Source organism: Fukomys damarensis, unplaced genomic scaffold (assembly GCF_012274545.1).
Source record: "Fukomys damarensis isolate Sample0158 unplaced genomic scaffold, DMR_v1.0_HiC HiC_scaffold_37, whole genome shotgun sequence".
NCBI lineage: Eukaryota > Metazoa > Chordata > Mammalia > Rodentia > Bathyergidae > Fukomys > Fukomys damarensis.
The window spans coordinates 40,905,180-40,924,473 of NW_022900949.1; the positions used below are offsets into that span (position 1 = coordinate 40,905,180).

At 37.6% G+C, this 19,294-nt stretch overlaps 1 protein-coding gene across 1 annotated transcript in view; it reads right to left on the reverse strand.

Moving 5' to 3' along the window:
• Window positions 1–19,294, reverse strand: part of Prkar2a (protein kinase cAMP-dependent type II regulatory subunit alpha) — an 81,963-nt gene that overhangs the window by 28,057 nt on the left and 34,612 nt on the right. Inside the window, exons 4-6 of the mRNA XM_033759678.1 lie at window positions 19,164–19,199; window positions 9,965–10,017; window positions 4,611–4,694 (exon numbers count right to left, since the gene is read on the reverse strand). Coding sequence (XP_033615569.1) covers window positions 4,611–4,694; window positions 9,965–10,017; window positions 19,164–19,199 — 173 coding nt within the window. The remainder of the gene's footprint in view (window positions 1–4,610; window positions 4,695–9,964; window positions 10,018–19,163; window positions 19,200–19,294) is intronic.

The following is a 19,294-nucleotide window of genomic DNA, read 5'->3' on the forward strand; positions in this document are numbered from 1 at the left end:
ATTAAAAATTTTTTTTTTTTTTTTTTTTTTTGGTACCGGGGATTGAACTCAGGTCCTTGCGCTTGCAAGGCAGGCCACTGAACTACTGAGCTAAATCCCCAGCCCCAAGAATTCTAAATAAACCAATATCAGCCAATGAAATTGAAGATGTAAGTAAAAACCTACCAACAAAGAAAAGCCCGAGCCCTGATGGATTCGCTGCTGAATTCTGTAAGAAATTTAGAGAAGACCCAATGCTGTTACTTCTCAAATTCTTTAATGAAACTGAAAGGGAAGCAATACTCCCAAATTTATTCCTGGAAGCAAGTATTATCCAAATATCAAAACCAAAGAAGGATGCAATCAAAAAAGAGAACTATAGGTCATTTTCCCTAATGAATATAGATGAAAAAATCCTCAATACTGGAAAACCGGACCAGGGATTTAGCTCAGTGGCGCTGTACCTGCCTTGTAAGCACAGGTCCTGAGTTTGATTCCTGGTACAAGAAAGAAAAAAAAAAAAGATACTGGCAAACAGAATGGAGCAAATCATCAGGGATGCAGGCATGGTTCAACATACACAAATCAATAAATGCAATACACCGTATTAACAGAGCCAAGGACAAAAATCATATGATCATCTCAAGAGATGCAGAAAAAGCATTTGATAAAGTACAACACCCATTCACAATAAAAACCCTACAGAAAATTGGAATGGATGGTCTTTATCACAATCTCATAAAAGCCATCTATTACAAATCAACAACCAACAACATAATAAATGGAGAAAAACTAAAAGCTTTCACTCTAAAATCAGGAACAAGACAAAGATGTCTACTGTCCCCATTCTTATTCAATATAGTTCTGAAAACACTAGCCAGAGCAACTTGACAAGCAAAAGAAAAGGAATAAGGATGGAAAGAAAGAAGTGAAAATAAATAAGTCACACATGTGTAAATACTGAATAATTTTCGTGGTGTGTGGATGGGTAGGGGAAGGGTAAAAAGGGAAAAGAAAAAAATGTGAGATAATGAAAAGATGAAAATAAAGTGTTTGTAGATGGGGAGGGGAGGAGGGGTGAAGGGAGGGCAGAGGTAAGGGGAAAAAATGAGAATCAAGACTTGTCATGTAGAGGTACAAGATCCCAACAATGATGTAACTGTACTGTATCCCTAAAATGTACCAATAAACTCAATTAAAGCTGAAAAAAAAAAAAGAAAGAAGTGAAATTAGCATTTATTTGTGGATGACATAATAGTCTTACATAGAAGACCCCAAAAACTTCACCAAAAGACTTCTAGATTTAATAACCAAATTCAGTAATGTAGCCAATACTTAAAACCAATACTTAAAATTAACAAATTAACAAAGCCAATACTTAAAAATCAAAAGCATTTCTGTACACGAATAACAAACTCACTGAGAAAAAAATTAGGAAAACAACACCCTTCATAATAGCATCCAAGGGCCAGGGATTTAGCTCAGAGGTTCCGCCTCCTGCCTTGCAAGCTCAAGGACCCAAGTTCGACTGCCAGTTCAAAAAAAGAAAAAAAATTTCATAATAGCATCCAAAAAAAATAAATACCTAGGAATCAATCTAACCAAGGAAATAAAAGACATTTACATGGAAAATTACAGTACTCTGAAAAAGGAAATTGAAGAGGATATCAGAAAATGCAAAGAAAAATACCTTGTTCTTAAATAGGAAGAACAGTGAAAATGGCCATACTTCCAAAATTGTTATACAGATTTAATGTGATCTCAATCAAAATTCCAATAGCATATCTCACAGAATTAGAAAAAACAATCCTAAAATTCATTAGGAACCAGAAGTCTAGAATAGCAAAAGCAATTCTAGTCAACAAAGGCAAGGCAGGGGGCATCACAATCCCTGATATGAAATTATACTACAAAGCTGCTGTGATTAAAAACAGCATGGTACTAGCAAAAAAACATAGGGGAGGATCAATGGAACAGATCAGAAGATGCAGAAACATCTCCAGAAACTCCAAACACACTCAGCCACCTATCTTTGACAAAGAAGCCAAACACTTTCCCTGGAAAAAAGACAGCCTCTTTAACAAATGGTGCTGGAAAAATTGGCTTTCCACATGCCAAAAAATAAAACTAGATTTGTATTTTTCACCATGCAGTATACTCAAACAAAAATCAATCAAAGACCTAAATATTAAAACAGACACACTAAATCTGATGGAAGATAGAATAGGTAGAACTCTTGACATCGGCATAGGCAAAGCCTTTGTGAACAAAACCCTGATCACACAGAAAATATCACAAGGAATCAACAATTAGTCTCATCTTATTAAAAAGCTTTACACAGCAAAAGAAACCACCAACGGAATGAAGAGATGACCTACAGGACTAATATCTAGAATATATAAAGAAGTCAAATCAGACCCCTGGCCCCAGATTTAAAGACCTAATCCCAAAATGGACATCTGAAATGAACAGACACTTCTCAGATGTAAAAGTACAAATGACAAATGAATATATGAAAAAGTGTTCAACATCACTGGTCATCTGAAAGATGCAAATAAAACAATGCTGAGATTCTATCTCCCTCCAGAAAGAATGATTAGTATCAAGAAATCAACCAATAACAAATGCTGACAGGGCTGTGGGGAAAAAGGAATCCTTTTTCATTGTTGGTGGGAATGTAGACTGATGTAACCATTGTGGAAATCAGCGTGGATATTCCTTCAAAAACTAAAACTAGAAGTTCCATTTGACCCAGCTATTCCCCTTCTTGGTATTTTCCTGAAAGAATTAAAAGCATCACATCACAGTGATATATGCACACCCATATTTATAGCAGCACATTTTGTAATAGCTAAATCTTGGAAACAGCCCAAATGGCTATCAACCAATGAATGGATAAAACAAGATGTCTTTTTTTATACAGTACAGTAGCACCCTGCTATAAAGAAGGATAAGCTTGAGACATTTTTAGCTGAATTGATGCAGCTTCAGACCATACTCTTAAGTGAAATAAATTGGACACATGTTTAAATACCACACTGTTTCTCTGATGTAAGAAACTGAAAATGTAAATAAGGATCAAAATATATAGAAGATATTGGCAAATGGGAAGAAAATGTTCAAATGAGAAAGGAAACAAGGAAGGGGGAAGGGGAAAAGGAAGGAAGGGATAAGGAAAAAACAGAGAATGGAAGGAAAAAAGGAGTGAGAAAGAAAAAACGTTTTCATAGAAGCCAGGGAGTAAGGAGATTCTAATCCCATCCTTCTTGTCTATGCACATTCTTTGTGTCCTCACATCTTAGTCATTCATGTGGCTTTTTTAGTGTATGTCCTTAGAAGTGGAATCTAAAGATTTCCTATTGCCACAGGCAAAGTATTTATGTTTCCCCCAAACTCCTGTGTTAAAACCTAATTTCCAATGTGACAGTACCAGGAGATAGGGTCTTTTGTTTTATTTTGTTTTTTTTGGTACCAGGGTTCAAACTCGGGTCCTTGTCCTTGTGAGGCAGGCGGCAGAACCAACGAACTAAATCCCTGGCCCAAGATAGGGTCTTTGAGAAGTGATTAGATCAAAAGAGTGGAGCTTTCATGAATGGGATTAATGCTCCAACAAAAGTGACCCTACAAAGTTCCTGCTTTCTTCAAATTTTTGAGGACACAGAGAAAAGATGGCTATGACCCAGGCAGTGGGCTTCTCACAAGACACCAAATCTGCTGCCACCTTTAGACTTTCTAGCTTCTACAATTGTGAGAAACATTTCTGCTGTTATAAGCCACTTAGTTTATGGTATTTTGTTATAATATCCTTGAATGCACTGGGATACCTGTCCTTGGATGTAGCATTGCTCTCTATCACCAAGAGGAGGAGGACAAGTTTAAACCACAGATCCTCTCAAGCTGTGTAGACATATATGACTTACAAGAAATGGCCCATATCTAAAGTCTCCACTGAGAAGCAGTTGTAAGAGGTGCCCCATGTGAGGAATGAGAAGCAATCACACACTTCAGTGAGTTAACTGCTACGGGTAAAGAGCAGTATCTTTGCAGAAAGAGCACTGTCTTTGGAGAAATCATCCCTTTGCAACATAAATTCAGATCTTCCAAACTTAAACATCTCTTGGCATAAATAAAATTTCATGGTTTCCAAATTACTAGTATGATCTTGGAGGAAATGTCAAAGCATATCAGAAAAATGCTAAAAGTCATGTAAAAATTCATGCCCCTGTTATAGTGGTCAACACAATAAAAACATTTGTAGGGGCCAGTGATTTAGCTCAGTGGCACCACGCCTGCCTTGCAAGCACAAGGTCCCAAATTCAATTCCTGGTACCAATAACCAAACCAAAACAAACAAACAAAAAATCCTCTAGGAAACACATTTATAGTAGCTGGGTATGGTGGCACATACCTATAAGCTCAGCACTCAGAAGGCTGAGGCAGGAGGTTTGCTTCCAGTTCAAGACTAGACTGGGTTACATAGTGAATTCCATGACAGTCTAGACTACACAGTGAGACCCTGTCTCAAATAAAAAAAAAAAAAATCCCCAGCTCAGGCCTAAACTCTTTAAAAGACAAACAGGAAAAAAGCTGAAAGACCATTATAACAAAAATATTTTAAAAATCAATATTACCTGATCAAGATTTTTGAAAAGAAGAATATCTTTGCAAGCTTCCTGAAGTCTGCATCTCTGTTCATCAGTTTTAGGATGAATCACCTGTCAATCCAAATAAAGCAAGGGAAAATTTTTATTCCATTTTATAAATTTCCCACTTAAAAACTAATATATTATTTTTTCCTAAAAGGGGAGGATTGAGAACATATTTTATATATCCTGATTTTACAAAAATGCAAAGCAGGAGGCTAAAAGTAGAGGGGCAATATGATGCAGGGTGACAAGTAAAACCCACGCACCACAACAGCAGCAGTCAGTTGGCCCTTTGGAGCCTCCCCTCCAGGTTCTCATTCATAAAGCAGAGGGTTAAAAATCTGTTCATGCAACAGAGATTGAGCTGGGCACGATGACATATGTCTATAAACCGACTGCTTGGGAAGCTGAGGTAGGAGTATTCAAGTTCAAAACCAGCCTGGCAAAGGAAAAGAAGGGGAGGGGAGAGGAGAGGGAAAAAATGGAAGCCGGGTATGGTGGTGCACACCTGTAATCCCAGCACTCAGGAGTCTGAGACAGGAATGCAGGATGTTCGAGGCCAGCCTGGGCTCCATAGAGAAAGGGAAGGGAAAGAAAAAACGAGCACCTATTCAGTATTCTATACTACCCTAGCTCTGTGGACATAGCAGTGGACAGACAAAAATACCTGCCCTCATATTCAGTAAGTTCATAAAATATGCTGGAGAGTAATGATTTTAATTAGGAAATAAGGTGGGCAAGGGAGAGAGAAGTATGAGGGAAGGGAAGGGAAAAGGGAAGGGAAGAGGGAAGAGAAGGGAAGGGAAGGGAAGGGGGAAGGGGGAAGGGAAAAGGGAAAAGGGAAAAGGGGAAAGGGAAGGGAAAAGGAAAAAGGGAAGGGAAATTTTGCTCTAATGCAGTTCCATTTCCTCTCCCCTCTTTTGAGCTACTGTTGATATATCAATTAAAACTTTACCTGTTATAATCACACCAATACAAATATAGTTCTACTTATGTAATTATACTTTAAATCAAGTGAGAGAAGAGAAAAAAATCCATGATATGCTGTATCTTTATCAACTACATTACCTTTCCTAGTTCTTTTTTATTCAAGTTGTTTCAAGTTGCTAGATACAGAATCTTAGCTGTAGGGTTTCCCTCTTTCCTTCCACACTTTTATGTGTCTCACAGCTCTGATGCCTTCATATGAGAGGTCAGTTGTATATTGTGGTTCCCTGATATAGAATGTGTCTCTTTTTCTTTAGCTGATTTCAGAACATGCCTGTTATTCTGTGACTTTTGACATTTTGACTGTGTTGTATCTGGCTGTGTATCTCTTTGTTAAGACTACAGAATTCACAAGTGATTTGGCGATAAAAATTATTGTTTTCATTGAACTTTTATCAAATATGATTTCTGCTTCTTTTTTCTCTCTTCCAAATGTTCTCATTGCATGTATGATTATGTGTTTGATGTTGTCCTACATGTCTTTAAGGATTTTTTTATTTTTCTCAGTATTCTCTTTTCCTTTATTTTCTGCAGATCATATAATTTTTGTTGATCTAGCTTAAAGTTTTATGATTCTTCTACCAATGCAAGCACATGTGTCATTTTTATTACTATATTAATTTCAAGTTTTCCACTTGCTTAATGTACATCCTTTTACTGATATTCTTTATTTGATAAGTCATTGTGTTCATGCTTCTCTTTAAATCCTTAAACATGACTTTCTTTACTTTTTTGAGCACATTTACAAGGGATGAAATGAAGACTTTGTTTACTAAGACCAATACATGGACTTTCTTAAAAGCAATTTCCTTTTACTACTTTTCCCTCCATCTAAATGTCATACCTTCCTGTTCTGGAAGGGGAGGGGAGGGAAAAGAAAAGAGGAAGGGGAAGCAGCAGCAGCAAGAGATAGTGATCAGTGTAGAAAGGAAAAGATCAAGAGATGGTTAAAAAGAGAGCCAGGGAGAGACAGAGACTGGTTAGGGGTAAAGGGTTGCCAAATCACATCAGGGCATTCGAGATCATAGAACTGGAACTTTTCTCTAGTAACATGGGGGCAATCTGAAGGTAGCAACTAAGGAAGAAATACAACTAATATTTTTTAAAGATCTCACTGGATAAACAGAAACTATAGTGTCAGATGGTGGTGGTTTGGACCAAGATGGCAGCCACAGAGATGTTAGAAGTACAGAATTCTGGATATGTTTTGGAGACAGAGTCATTGGATTTACTGAAAAACTGAAAGTTGGTATAAAAAAAATGAAAAAACTTGAAGGTTACTACAAAGTTTTGGTCCCAAGCAACTGAACGAAGGAGCAGTCATGAATTAAGCTGGGAAAGACTCCAAGGAGAAGAATACCTAAAAAGAATTAATTGGGAATTCATATTAAGTTATTAATTGATATCTAAGTTAAAGTCTATAAGTAAACATTGGCTACATATGCTAAAGTTGAAACATCGGCAACTTGTTAGCATTAATAATGGAATCTGTACATTTGTGGTGTCATAAAGATTAAATAATACAAACAATATTTAAAACAGTAACTTGTATTCATTCAGTATGTGCTAAAAACTATTGTTTTTACTATTACTATAGATAGTAAATGTTTACTGAACTAAAAAGAAATGACTACTGACTAATCTTGGTGTTATAACTACTAAGAAGTCAAGCTACCTGAGAGAGGTTAATTCAGGAGGACAAGCAAGTTTGGGGCCAGCCTGGGAAGCTGAGGGAGAACATCTAAAAAAAGTGTGAATGGAGGAGCGGGAGACATAGCTCAGTGTTATAGTGCTTGCTTAGCATTTCACTGGATTCAACCCGGAGTGCTAAATAAATAAATATTGAGAGAACAATCAAGCTCACTCCTAAATAAGGTCTTCATTCTAGGAAAAGACATACCACTTAATCTGGCCAGAAATGAATGTCAAGTATTTTAAATTTGTAGTATTAACTTAGGGGGAGAATAGGTGGGTAAAGGTATGCTTTTTGTTTGTGGTGTTAGGGATTGAACCCAGCATGTCATGTATACTATGTAAGTGCCCTGAGCAATATCCTCAGCTTTGGGGACCAAAAACTCATGTTTTAAGCGTTAGAAGCCATCACAAGGGCTGGGGATGTAGCTCAGTGGTACTGCAAGCACAAGGTCCTGAGTACCCCCAAAAAGAGAAGAAGTCATTAAGAATTTTACAAAAGAGCCAGGGATTTAGCTCAGTGGTTCCACCACCTGTCTCCAAAGCACAAGGACCCAAGTTTTATCCCCAGTAACAAAACAAAACAAACAAACAAAAAAGAATTTTACAATAAGCAAAATTTTAGAAGTGTTAAATCTACATGTTTCTTTTTGGGAGAAGGGTCTTGCTACATAGTTCAGGCTGGCCTCAAACTCATAGCAATCTTCCAGCTTCAGCCTCCCTAATGCTGGAATTAAAGGCATGCACCACCATGCCCAACTACATTCACTTTTATGAAAGTAATTTAATCTCACCACAAGCACTGTTAACATTTAAGGCATGGGTATTCGAACTTTCAGCTCATCTGGGTTGCACTGAGGAAAGAGGAATTGTCTTGGGCCATATATGAAATATACAATGCAGTTGATGCAACATATCTTCCTTTATTCTATTATTTTAACATTAAGAAAAAGGTAACAGACATAAAACTAGTGGCTTAGTTTATCTTTCCTTATGAAACTAATGCATAAATGTGTGATTCAGTGAAAGTAGTTGCAATTCCTAATGAGTTCTCAAGGTGCTCATGAGAAACACTTGCTCTAATTTTACTCTTCATGTGCCTCAGAAATGTTCACAAATGTACATTCTGCCAAAAAGCATTGACATGAACAAGCCATGATTATGAAGTGAAGGATATTTTTCTCTGGGAAGACAGGACTTATAAAATTCTAGTAGTAGGGCTGAAGATGTGGCTTAGAGGCACACTGCCTGCCTGGCAAGTGCAAAGTCCTGAGATTGATCCCCAGTACCAAAAAAAAAAAAAAAAAAATTCTAGTAGTAAAAGAGACATGATCAAAAATTTTTTGAATTGAATGTCTGACTGCAACTTTATGCATTCCAAAAATTAATAAGCAACCATTTATATTTCTAATATTAACAATGTTGTAATTAAAACAATGTCATGGACAAAAAAAGTGATATATTTTTGTGCTTCCTATAACACAACTGCTAAAAAAGATTTTAATTTATTTATTTTATAACATAATACAAGCCCAAGTTTAATAATTAAATAAGAAAACTTACAAGTCTGTTTGTCTTCACAGGCACAGACGTAATGGTCAGTTGGAACAGTACTATCAGTGATCTCTGAGATAAGCACAGGTAGTATCTGACACAAGTAGGATCTGACTGGACAGGTGTGGTGGCCACACCGCACCACGCCACCCTATACAAGGTGCTATTGCTGCGAACACAGTCCATGCCCCAGCACTGGGCAATGAGACCATGAAAAATATCACTAAAAATAATTAATAATGTTACAAGTCTATGTTTTGGGGAGGCTGTGTTACCAGTTGTCTAGAATCTTGTGTGGCCTGCTAGCCAAGGCTGGACATACCACATGAGGTATATATATCCTCCAAGATACAATTCTCTGTTTATATACTACAACTAAGGCATTAAATTTTTTCAAAATGTCCCATAAAAAGTACTTCATACATATATTGTATGCCATTATGCTGTATGTCCTACACAATCATTTTCAAGAGCAACAGATTGTCTTGATTTGAATATACCATAATTTAGCCCCTAGTGATGACTTATTTAGGGGAATTGTTCAGATTTTTACTATTAGAACACTGCAGCAAGGGACTTAGCTCAATGGCACCACAACTGCCTCACAAGTGCAAGGTCCTGAGTTTGATCCCTGGAACAAAAAAAAAAAAAGCAAATAGAACACTGCAATGATCTCCATTTGTACATCCTTGGGAAGGCTCGTTAGGGTGAATTCTCCCTTGGGTGACTGCTAAGCCACTGATGTGACTATGTTTGAGGCTTCTGACAGCTATAGCTAGGTATTCCTTCTCACCATACCCTTTAACGGTGTGCTCTCAATCTGTTAGGTAACATACAGAATATTTTTTGTAATCCCAGCACTCTGGGAGGCTGAGTCAGGAAAACCGAAAGTTTGAGCTAAGACTGGGCAACTTGACAGGACCCTGTCTCAAAAAGGGTTGGGGTGGTACTTGGGTTAAATCCCTAGTGATGTAATAAAAAAAGCCCTTGCTATAATTTTTGGTTCATATTTATCTTACTTGCTAGTACACTTAGAATTTGCTGTGTAAAGAAAGAGAATCACTGTAAAATACAATTCTGTATAACACTTTTTCTTTAATTCTTACCCGTGGGTCAGTATCTTCTTCTTCCTCATCAGGGTTATAAGCCTCTGCACAGACTAAAATTGGAGGGAGAAAATAAAAAGAAAAATGATACGTGGTTTTAGGAAAAATAAGTGATCATAATTTCCTTCTATTCACTGTTTTCTAAAGCTGTAATGCATGATGTTTTAAAATTTTCTTTCAATTAGTAAATATGGTATGTTAGGTACCTACTAGCGTCAGACATTCTCTTAGGTACTGTAAATCCAGTTCTGTGAAGATGGTGATCCAATATAGCAAACAGTGAGACAGATCACCTACTAAATCCTGTGAGGGTGAAAAGTACAAACACCGAGGTGCTGACTCTACTGAATTATGTAGCAAGAGTGAAAACCACCAAGTACAATATACGTAACATAAACACAAGAGATATGCATATAATCACCAAAGCAATCAGTTAAAATACTGCAAAGTCATTATATGCATGTATAATTTAAAAATTAATGAGTATTTTGTTTTTTTTTAAGTTTCAGGCTTTGCCTAGGTGAGTAACTTTGCCCATGTGGATTAAAACTTTCAATTCCCCTTTCCTCAGCTTCCCAGATTGCAGGGAAGCCATGTAACACCACATTATTTCTAACATTTTTTTTCTAACATTATTTCTGATGTTGTACTGTTATAATTAACGTGTTCTTTTTTAATCTCTGAATTATAATGACAAAAATAAGTCCTCCAGGCAGCTGGCATAAGCACAGACACAAGTTAGTTACAAAGAAAAATAAGTTATAGTTTTATATACTATTGTGGCTAAAACAGCACCTGACACATGGCTTTTTGTTTTTGTTTTGTTTTGAAAGTAATTGTTAGTCTGCACAGTAACGATTATCTGTAGTCCCAACTATTCAGGAGGGTGAGGCAGGAAGATCACTTGAGACTAGAAGTTAGAGGCCAGCTGGGATACACAGCATTCAAGGCCAATCTGAGCTACAAAGCAAGATTCTGTCTTTAGACAGACAGACAGACAGACAGGAACAAGGAAAGTCTCCTTGGACTAGTAGAAAGAGGTTCTAGAAAAAGCAAGAAAAGTAAGTGAAGAAGAGTATTCATAATATGTTGTCATGGAAAAGGAGAGGAGCTGAGAATGAGGTAAATAAATGTATAACATAAACATTACATGTACATATTATTTATGAAGTTTTACAACTTATTTACTAATTTTTCTGGGTTCTGGGATGCACAACCCAGAAAGCAATAAAGTTGTTTTCCTAATGGTTAAGTTAGAAACAATAAAAGACAGGAAAAGGGAAAAAAACCTCTCCAAGGAAACTCTTTTACAAAATATTGACATTTAGGCCACGTTAATATTTCACTTATTTTATTAATTAAATTGACAGAGATGGGGGCTGAAAAACTGAACAGGAGAGAAAATAAGTCTAACTGTGTATCAGGCTGATAACAACTACAGAGCAGGAAAGGAGAGTCTATGTAGCTTCTGGACATAACAGATCATCCACTTTCAAGTGGATATTCTTGTGACAAAAACCTACTGAACTGGGGGTGGTGATATTTGCCTATAATCCCAGTACTCCAGGAGGCTGAGGCAGGAAGATCACAAGTTTGAGTCCAGCCCGGTCAACTTAATAATTTAGCAAGAGCCTGCCTCAAAAAATAAATAAATAAATAAATAAATAAAAATTAAAAAGGGGCTGGGGATATACCTCAGTGCAAAGACCCTGGGTTCAATCCCCAATACTACAAAAAAGAAAAGAAAAGAAAGAACTGTGGTTGTGGACCAGCAATACCAACTCTCCTGGGTGCAATGAAGTCACTGCAATAGTGAGCAAACAGAGAGGGTTTTGGTGAGAAGGAACAGAGGAGCAATTAAAGATTAGAGATTTCAATACAACCGCCATTTTTTAATTTTGGGTTTTTTGGTTTTTTGAGACAGGGTCTCACTATGTAGCTCAGGCTGGCCTTGAACTCACTATGTAGGCATGCCTCAAATGTGGCAATAACTCTTACCTCAGCCTCCCAAATTCTGGGATTACAGGCATGTACCACCACACCCAGCCCAAATCATCATTTCAAAACCTTATCCTCTGGTGGTAGTGGCAAGTATATAATGAATTATCTAGTGCATAAAAAGGTTTTTGTACTCATTAACAAAAACTTCTTTCAAGAATGATCTAAACCAGGCATGTTGGCACACACCTGTAATTCCAGCACCCAGGAGGCTGAGGCAGGAGGATCACTGTGAGTTTGAAGCCAGCCTGGGCTACATAGTGAGTTCAGGGCCAACCTGAACTACAAAAGGAGACCCTGCCTTCAAAAAACCAAAGGGGAAAAAAAAGAACATCCAGATTTGAAACTGATGTTGCTCAGAATACATCAAACCTGTTCCCTCTTCACAACATACCCCATTATGGCGGGGCAAAGTTATCTTCTGATACATCCCTTATATATAATAGCTATAAGGATCAGATGTAATTTCCTGCAAAACTCCATTCTGTCTTCCACATAAAGGAGTTAACAGTGACTTCCTCTGAAAACCATCATAAGGATTGAAGTAGACAAGTACTTGGCACACAGTATGGATGCCACAAGTGCCAAACTTTTGTTTTTTTCATCTTGCTATGTAGTCCAGGCTGGCCTTGAACTTGTGATCCTCCTGCCTCAGCTTCCTGAGTTCATGTACCACAGCAACTTTTTTTTTTTTTTGGTACTGGAGATTGAATTTGGGACCTTGTGCTTGCGAGGCAGGCAGTGGAACCACTGAGCTAAAACCCTGGCCTCTATTTTTTTTTTTTTTTTTAACTCTGTGGTGCTGGAAATGGAATCTAGGGCCTTGAGTATATTAGGCATACTCAGTGCTTTACCACTGAGCCACAACTCAAATCCTTTTATTTTTTAATTTTGAGTTAGTGTCTTAAGTTGCCTTGGCTGGCCTTAAACTTGTGATCCTCCTACCTCAAGAAGTTGGATAACAGGCATGCACCACTACATCCAGAAGTGCCAACTTTTTAAACTCTTATTATTACTTCTGCCCCATTTGTTCTGGTGTTCACAAAAACTAATTATTATTATCTTGGTTTTGCTGTCTATCTAATCCTTTCAACAATTGTTCTTCAATGCTGCCCTCATCACAGATTTTTGCCCTTATCAACTTTGCTCTTTTTGCCTTGTATATTTCTTGCTTAGTGTTTTTTTAGTTTCCTCAGCCTATTCTTTCCTTGGCTGTTTATTCAGAATTCATAAAAGCAATGTTTTCTTGTACCCTACTGCACATTTTGTAGTGGACCATTCTAATTTTTGTTCTCTGTGTATGTGTATGTGTATGGTGGTACTAGGGATTAAACTGAGCAATATCCTTAGCCCTTTTAATATTAAGACAAGGTCTTGCTAAACTGCTAATCTGCCCAAGCTGGGCTCAAACTTTGGTCTTCTTGCCTCAGCCTTTCAGAGTGCTGTAATTATAGGTGCATACCACCATTCTTGGCTTCTTTTGCTCCTCTGATTATCTTAATTTGTTGAATTCATTCATAGGCCCAGTAACATATGCTTCTCATTCATTAGCAGGCAAAGAATATAAGTAGTTCTTGATGCTACTCTCAGTGTAATTGTATCATGGCTAAAAGACCATTATCTACAATAAGGGTGTAGGAGCATTGGCCTGAGGTACATGTGACATGGGTATGCAGAGATAAGGGATTTTGGGGCTACAAGCCCAAAACTTCACAGGATACATGTTTAGAAATTAAAAGGTAAGTCTACAGGGCCATAAGTCCAAGTAGGATTAAGATGCATTGCATTAAAGAATGAACACTCTGGGGCTGGAGATTTAGCTCAGTGGTACCACAACTGCCTTGCAAGCATAAGGTCCTGAGTTTGATTCCCAGTACAAAAAAACAAAAACAAAACAAAAACAAAAAACAAGGAATGGATGCTCTAATCCTTGTCCTTCCCATACTGATTTATTACTTAGATTGGCCCTAAGGTCACTCATGTAACAGACCACCCTAACCTTCCCCTGTTTCCTAAATTAATTCATTCATATATGTCCTTTTTTGTCCTCTATCCTTGCTTCCTGGTTCTATCAATAAAAAGTCACCAAAGCTTCAGTTTGGGCATTTTTCCTATTAACACTGTCACATTGAGAGATCTTGGGTAAGACAGCCCCTCTGGATCCTCTTAGAAGTTAAACTAGACATAGTCTCTGAGTAATCTCTCATCCTTTGCACCATGCCATGGCTGTGAGCTGTGATACAAAGGGACAAGCTGGCTCATGCCATTTCCAATTTCATTCTGTTCTTTGGAGACAGTTACTCATGGCAGCCCTTGTCTAGCTGCATCCCAGCTTACCGTTCCTCACTGATTCTATGAACACCTGAGAAATGGTAGCCTCCAGAACATACTGTTTACAGGACTCTCCCTTCCCTGCCATAATATTCTGCCTATCCATTGAGGACCTGTATCCTAAAACAGAGAAAACTCAGAGGAAGTAGAGAAGACAGACAGCATTCCAGCCTCTGAACAGCACCTCGTGATACTCTGCAAAGGCTTCCAGTACCTGGCTGGGTAGGTCCGAGTTGGCTGAGCCCAGGAAATGACAACGGGATATAGGTAAAGACTCTATCTTTCTCCAAGTTTCAAATTTCCCAGCAATAAGGCTGGGTGCATTTATCTCAGTTCTGCCCTAAAGATGAAGGCAAACACCATCTTGATTCTGACACATTTTTGTTGCTGTATTTTGCATCTTCACAGTTTTTTCATTAGGAGATTAGGAAAGCTGCATTGAGGGTACCTAACCAGACATTATGGTAAACCGAAAATTTCTTAGTTCTCTGTGCTCTTAATGCCATTATCACCCCAGTTTTCTAAACTGGAAATCTGGTATTCACCATGAGTTTCTTTTTTTCTTTTTTTTTTTTGGTACCGGGGATTGAACTCGGGTCCTTGCGCTTACAAGGCAGGCCACCAAACCACTGAGCTAAATCCCCAGCCCCATGAGTTCATTCTTATACCTCTTATCCACATCATATTCTGCTTAAGAAATACTCTCAAATTTGACCTTTACTCACTCTTTTCTAATTGCTGCCCCTTATCTAAGACAGACTTCAAAATATCTACTTAGAATAAAGCATTTCAATAAAAACTTTCAATCTTTAAGGGATAGATGGCTAAATGAACACTATACTTTCTCTATTTTTGCTTATGTAGGAAAATATTTATCTACAAGGTTTTTAAAACTTCAAAGATGAAACTGATACAATTTTACTGACAATGACAATATTGGGCTAGTCTATTTCTAGACAGGTCTTCCTCTAATTTTGTAGGATAGTATCTTGGTAACTTAACTCATTTTCATATTTTTAAGATAGCAACTGTTAATCAGTCTTTGAGTCATTAGAGATAGTATTATAATTTAAACAAAAGTAAGCTGAGTACAGTGACACACACCTGTAATCCCAGCACTTGGGAGGCAAAGGCAGAAGGACTGCAAGAAAGTTTTGCCTGAGCAACTTAGAGAGATCCTATCTCAAAATAAAAAAATAAGAAGGGGCTGTGGATATAGCTCAGTGATAATGATAAAGCATCCCTGGATTCAATCTCCAGGAAAGAAAGAAGGGAGGGAGGTAGGGAGCATCACAGAAAAGTTATTTTCATTAAAGCTATTAATATATTTCTTTTTGTGGAATCACTTCTCATCCTTTTGGCTAAGATCAAGTGAAAGACTATGCTTTAATCTTTCAAAATTGGTTTTGAATGTACTTTCCTTTATTATTTCTTTATGGTAAGAACATCTAACACATAAGCTTTACCCTAATAACAAATTACAAGTATAGAACACAGTATTGTTAATCTTGCATAACTGAAACTTCAACAGCTACTCTCCACCTCCCTCTATCACCAGTCCCTAGGAACATCATTGTACTCTCTAGTCTATGAGTTTGACCACTTTATTTATTCACTTATTTTTTGAGTGCTAGGAATTACACCTAGGACTTTGCATGTTAGGCAAGCAATCTACCACAGAGCTATACACCCAGCTCCACCGACTCTTTTTTTTTTTTTTTTGAGGTGGGGTATGAGGGATCAAACTCTGGCCCTTGTACTTGCCAGGCAGGTGACAGAACCACTGGGCCAAATCCCCAGCAACCCCCTGCCCCAACTCTTTTAAATATATCACCTAAGTATAATCATGCAGTATTTGTCCCTTACAACCATAGTTTCACTTTGAATAATGCTGTTGTTGTTTTTAACTATATTCTCTCCCCTTCGTCCTCTTTTGTTTCCACAGTAACCTCATTGCTTCTTTCTGGTCTTGCTCCCAAATGATTACTTCCCTCATTTTCTTCATAAAATCTTTCTTATTTTTGTGCTGGGAATTGAAGCCAGGGCCTCCTGCATGCTAAACATACTCTTTAACACTAAGATATACCCCAGCCTGATCCATTTTAAAATACCTACTGACTGTTGCCCTGATGGTTGTGTGCTTGTCCCAGAGAAGGCCCAGGGCCTGTGTGATTTCCTACATAGTCTCCAGAACTGCAATGTATCTTAGAAGATACTCAAGATCTATTAAAAATAAAGATTAAAACAGCAGCACATCCTTGTTTAGGGAGGTTTATTTTGCTACAGTGCTCCAGCAGATGTCACTAGTCAGTAAAGTGACAGGTTATCCAGCACTGTGTCTTCCCAATTTTAATTGGTGCTTCTTTCATCCAGGTATGTGAATAATTACAATTTTACTTATGAGATAAAATTCTTTTATTACTACAAGGAAATGAGCAGAGATTCTGGTCCTAACCTGAGGCCCTGTGCTGCCTGCCAGTTCCCATGAATAGCCTGGGTATGTTAGTCCTCTGGGGCTGCCAAAATAAATACCACAGAACTGAGGGCCTTAAAAATTTATTTTCTCACAGTTCTGGAGGTGAGAAGTCAAAGATCAAGATATTGGCAAGTCTGATTTTTCCCAGGCCTCCTTTTTAGCTAGCAGATAGCTGCTTTCTCACTGAGTTTTTGAAAGATCTTTTCTCTTTCTCTCTCCATGTGTGTGTGTGTGTGTGTGTGTGTGTGTGTGTGTATGCACTCTCTGTCTTACCAGGACTTCTTAGAACTTTGTTTAGTTCTTAGAATTTCATTTAGTCTAAATCATAAACACACACACACACATACAAACACAGAGGTGATTGAACCTAGGGCCTCACAAATGCTATGCAAGCATTCTACCACTTTTTACTTTTCTAGCTATTTATTACTAAATTTTTCAAATTATTTCTATTTTGTTGGGATTTGTTTGAAACAAGGTCTCACTATAGAAACCACATTGGCCTTGAACTCACAGTGTAGCCGAGGCTGACCTCAAACTCACTGTGGTCCTCCTGCTTCACCCTCCAGAACACTGGTATTACAGTCATGTATTACCATACCAGGCTCTATTTTTTTTTTAAAGTGCACCCCACCCACCCACCGCCCTGTACCAGGAGATCAAACTCGGGACCTTTCACTTGTGAGGCAGGCACAGTGCCACTGTTTTGTTTTTTTTCTTAAGACAGGGTCTTGGTAAATAGTCCAAGTTGACCTTAAACTGGCAATCCATCTGCCTCTGACGTCTGAGTACCTGAAATTATAAATGTGCACCATGGCACCCAGCTCTTAATCACCCCTTTAAAGCCCTATCTCCAAATATACACTGATACAGCATCAACTTAAGAATCTGATGGGGAAACAAAGCATTCCACAACACTGGATTCCTAAATTATTTTAAGCAATGCTTAGTAATGTTTTAGCTTAAGATAGCTCCAGGTAGAAAAAACGCTGCCTATTCAGTACTGTAGTACACTACTATAAGCACGTAAGCTTTAGAGGCAGGGTTATCTGGTGCAAGGCATCAATATTTACTGAATATCTGCTATGTGCCAGGCAAAGTAGGGAGTACACTAAAATCTGAATAAAGAAACAAAACAAAACAATACAACAGAACTACTTGGAAGATTGAAGCAGGAGGATCAAGTTCTAAGCCAGCATGGGCAACTTAGTAAGATATTTTCAAAATTAAATAAATAAAAAGGGCTGGAGATGTAGCTCAGAATTACAATACATTCTTAGCATGCATGGGGTCACAGGATCGATTTCCAGCAATTATAGTAACAGTAATAGAAAAATTAAATAGAGTAATCAACCAGTATAATTTGGGGGGTTTTTGGTACCAGGAATTGAACTCAGGGCCTCACACTTGCCAGGCAGATAATGTGCTACTGAGTTACATTCCCAGCCCTCAACCAGGACAATTCTGCATTAAAATTTTCCAATGGTTGTTGAGTGTGGTAGCACATGCCTGTATTCCCAGCACTCAGAAGGCAGAGAAGCAGGAAGATCACTGCAAGTTCATGGCCAGCCTGAGCTATAGAGTGAGTTCAAGACCAGCCTAAACTACCTAGTAAGACTCTGTCTAAAGAAAAAAATTTGGGGGCCAGGGATTTAGCTCAGCAGTTCAATGGCCTGCCTTGCAAGCGCAAGGACCTGAGTTCAATCCCCAGTACCAAAAGAAAAAAGAAAAAAATTGTTTTCTAAAGGTTAAAAAATCTGAATTTTATTCAAACTTACTTTGAAAATAATCTGGGTCATACAGATAGATAAAAAGGGCAAAATACTACCAAACTAATCCCACACAAGAAAATACAAACAGATTTTCCATATTGAAAAGCAATTCTTTTGTTAACCAAAGAAATGCTAACTAAAATGATCTGATATATTGTTTTGTACCCAGTCTGTATTACTAAGACAGTAGTGGTGAAGAGACCTGTACAGGGAGCCTTTCTCCTTGCAGCTTAACTGCCGACTATCTTCAAGGCAAGACACAGGAAAAGTTAAGCCAATACTCAGTCTCTGACGGGAAAATGCCACTTCCATCTCTACAGTAGCATAATTCAGAATACCAGCAATAGTAATTTGAAAATCAGTTTTTAGATGTTGTAAAACCTTACAAACATGGAAACATATTAATAACAAATACAAAGAGATGAACCACACTAATTACAGAAATATAAAAATACATATATGATCAGAACTAAAATGAACAATGAATGGAGGAAATACAAATAATTTAACTTTTGACATAACATTTTATTCGTAGTTTTACTTAAAAGATTAGTCTATTTTCATCTAAGATATTCCTATTATACAATACCACTTGAGCAGCATGTACAAAGAAAACACATACCTGATACTCGTCTATTAAATCTACTGGGTCCTGGAACTGAAAAACAAAGAAGCAGCATTTAGTCATCAATAAACTACACCCCATTTTTATCCTCCCATTCTGCAAACATCTTTTTTTTTTTTTTTTTTTTT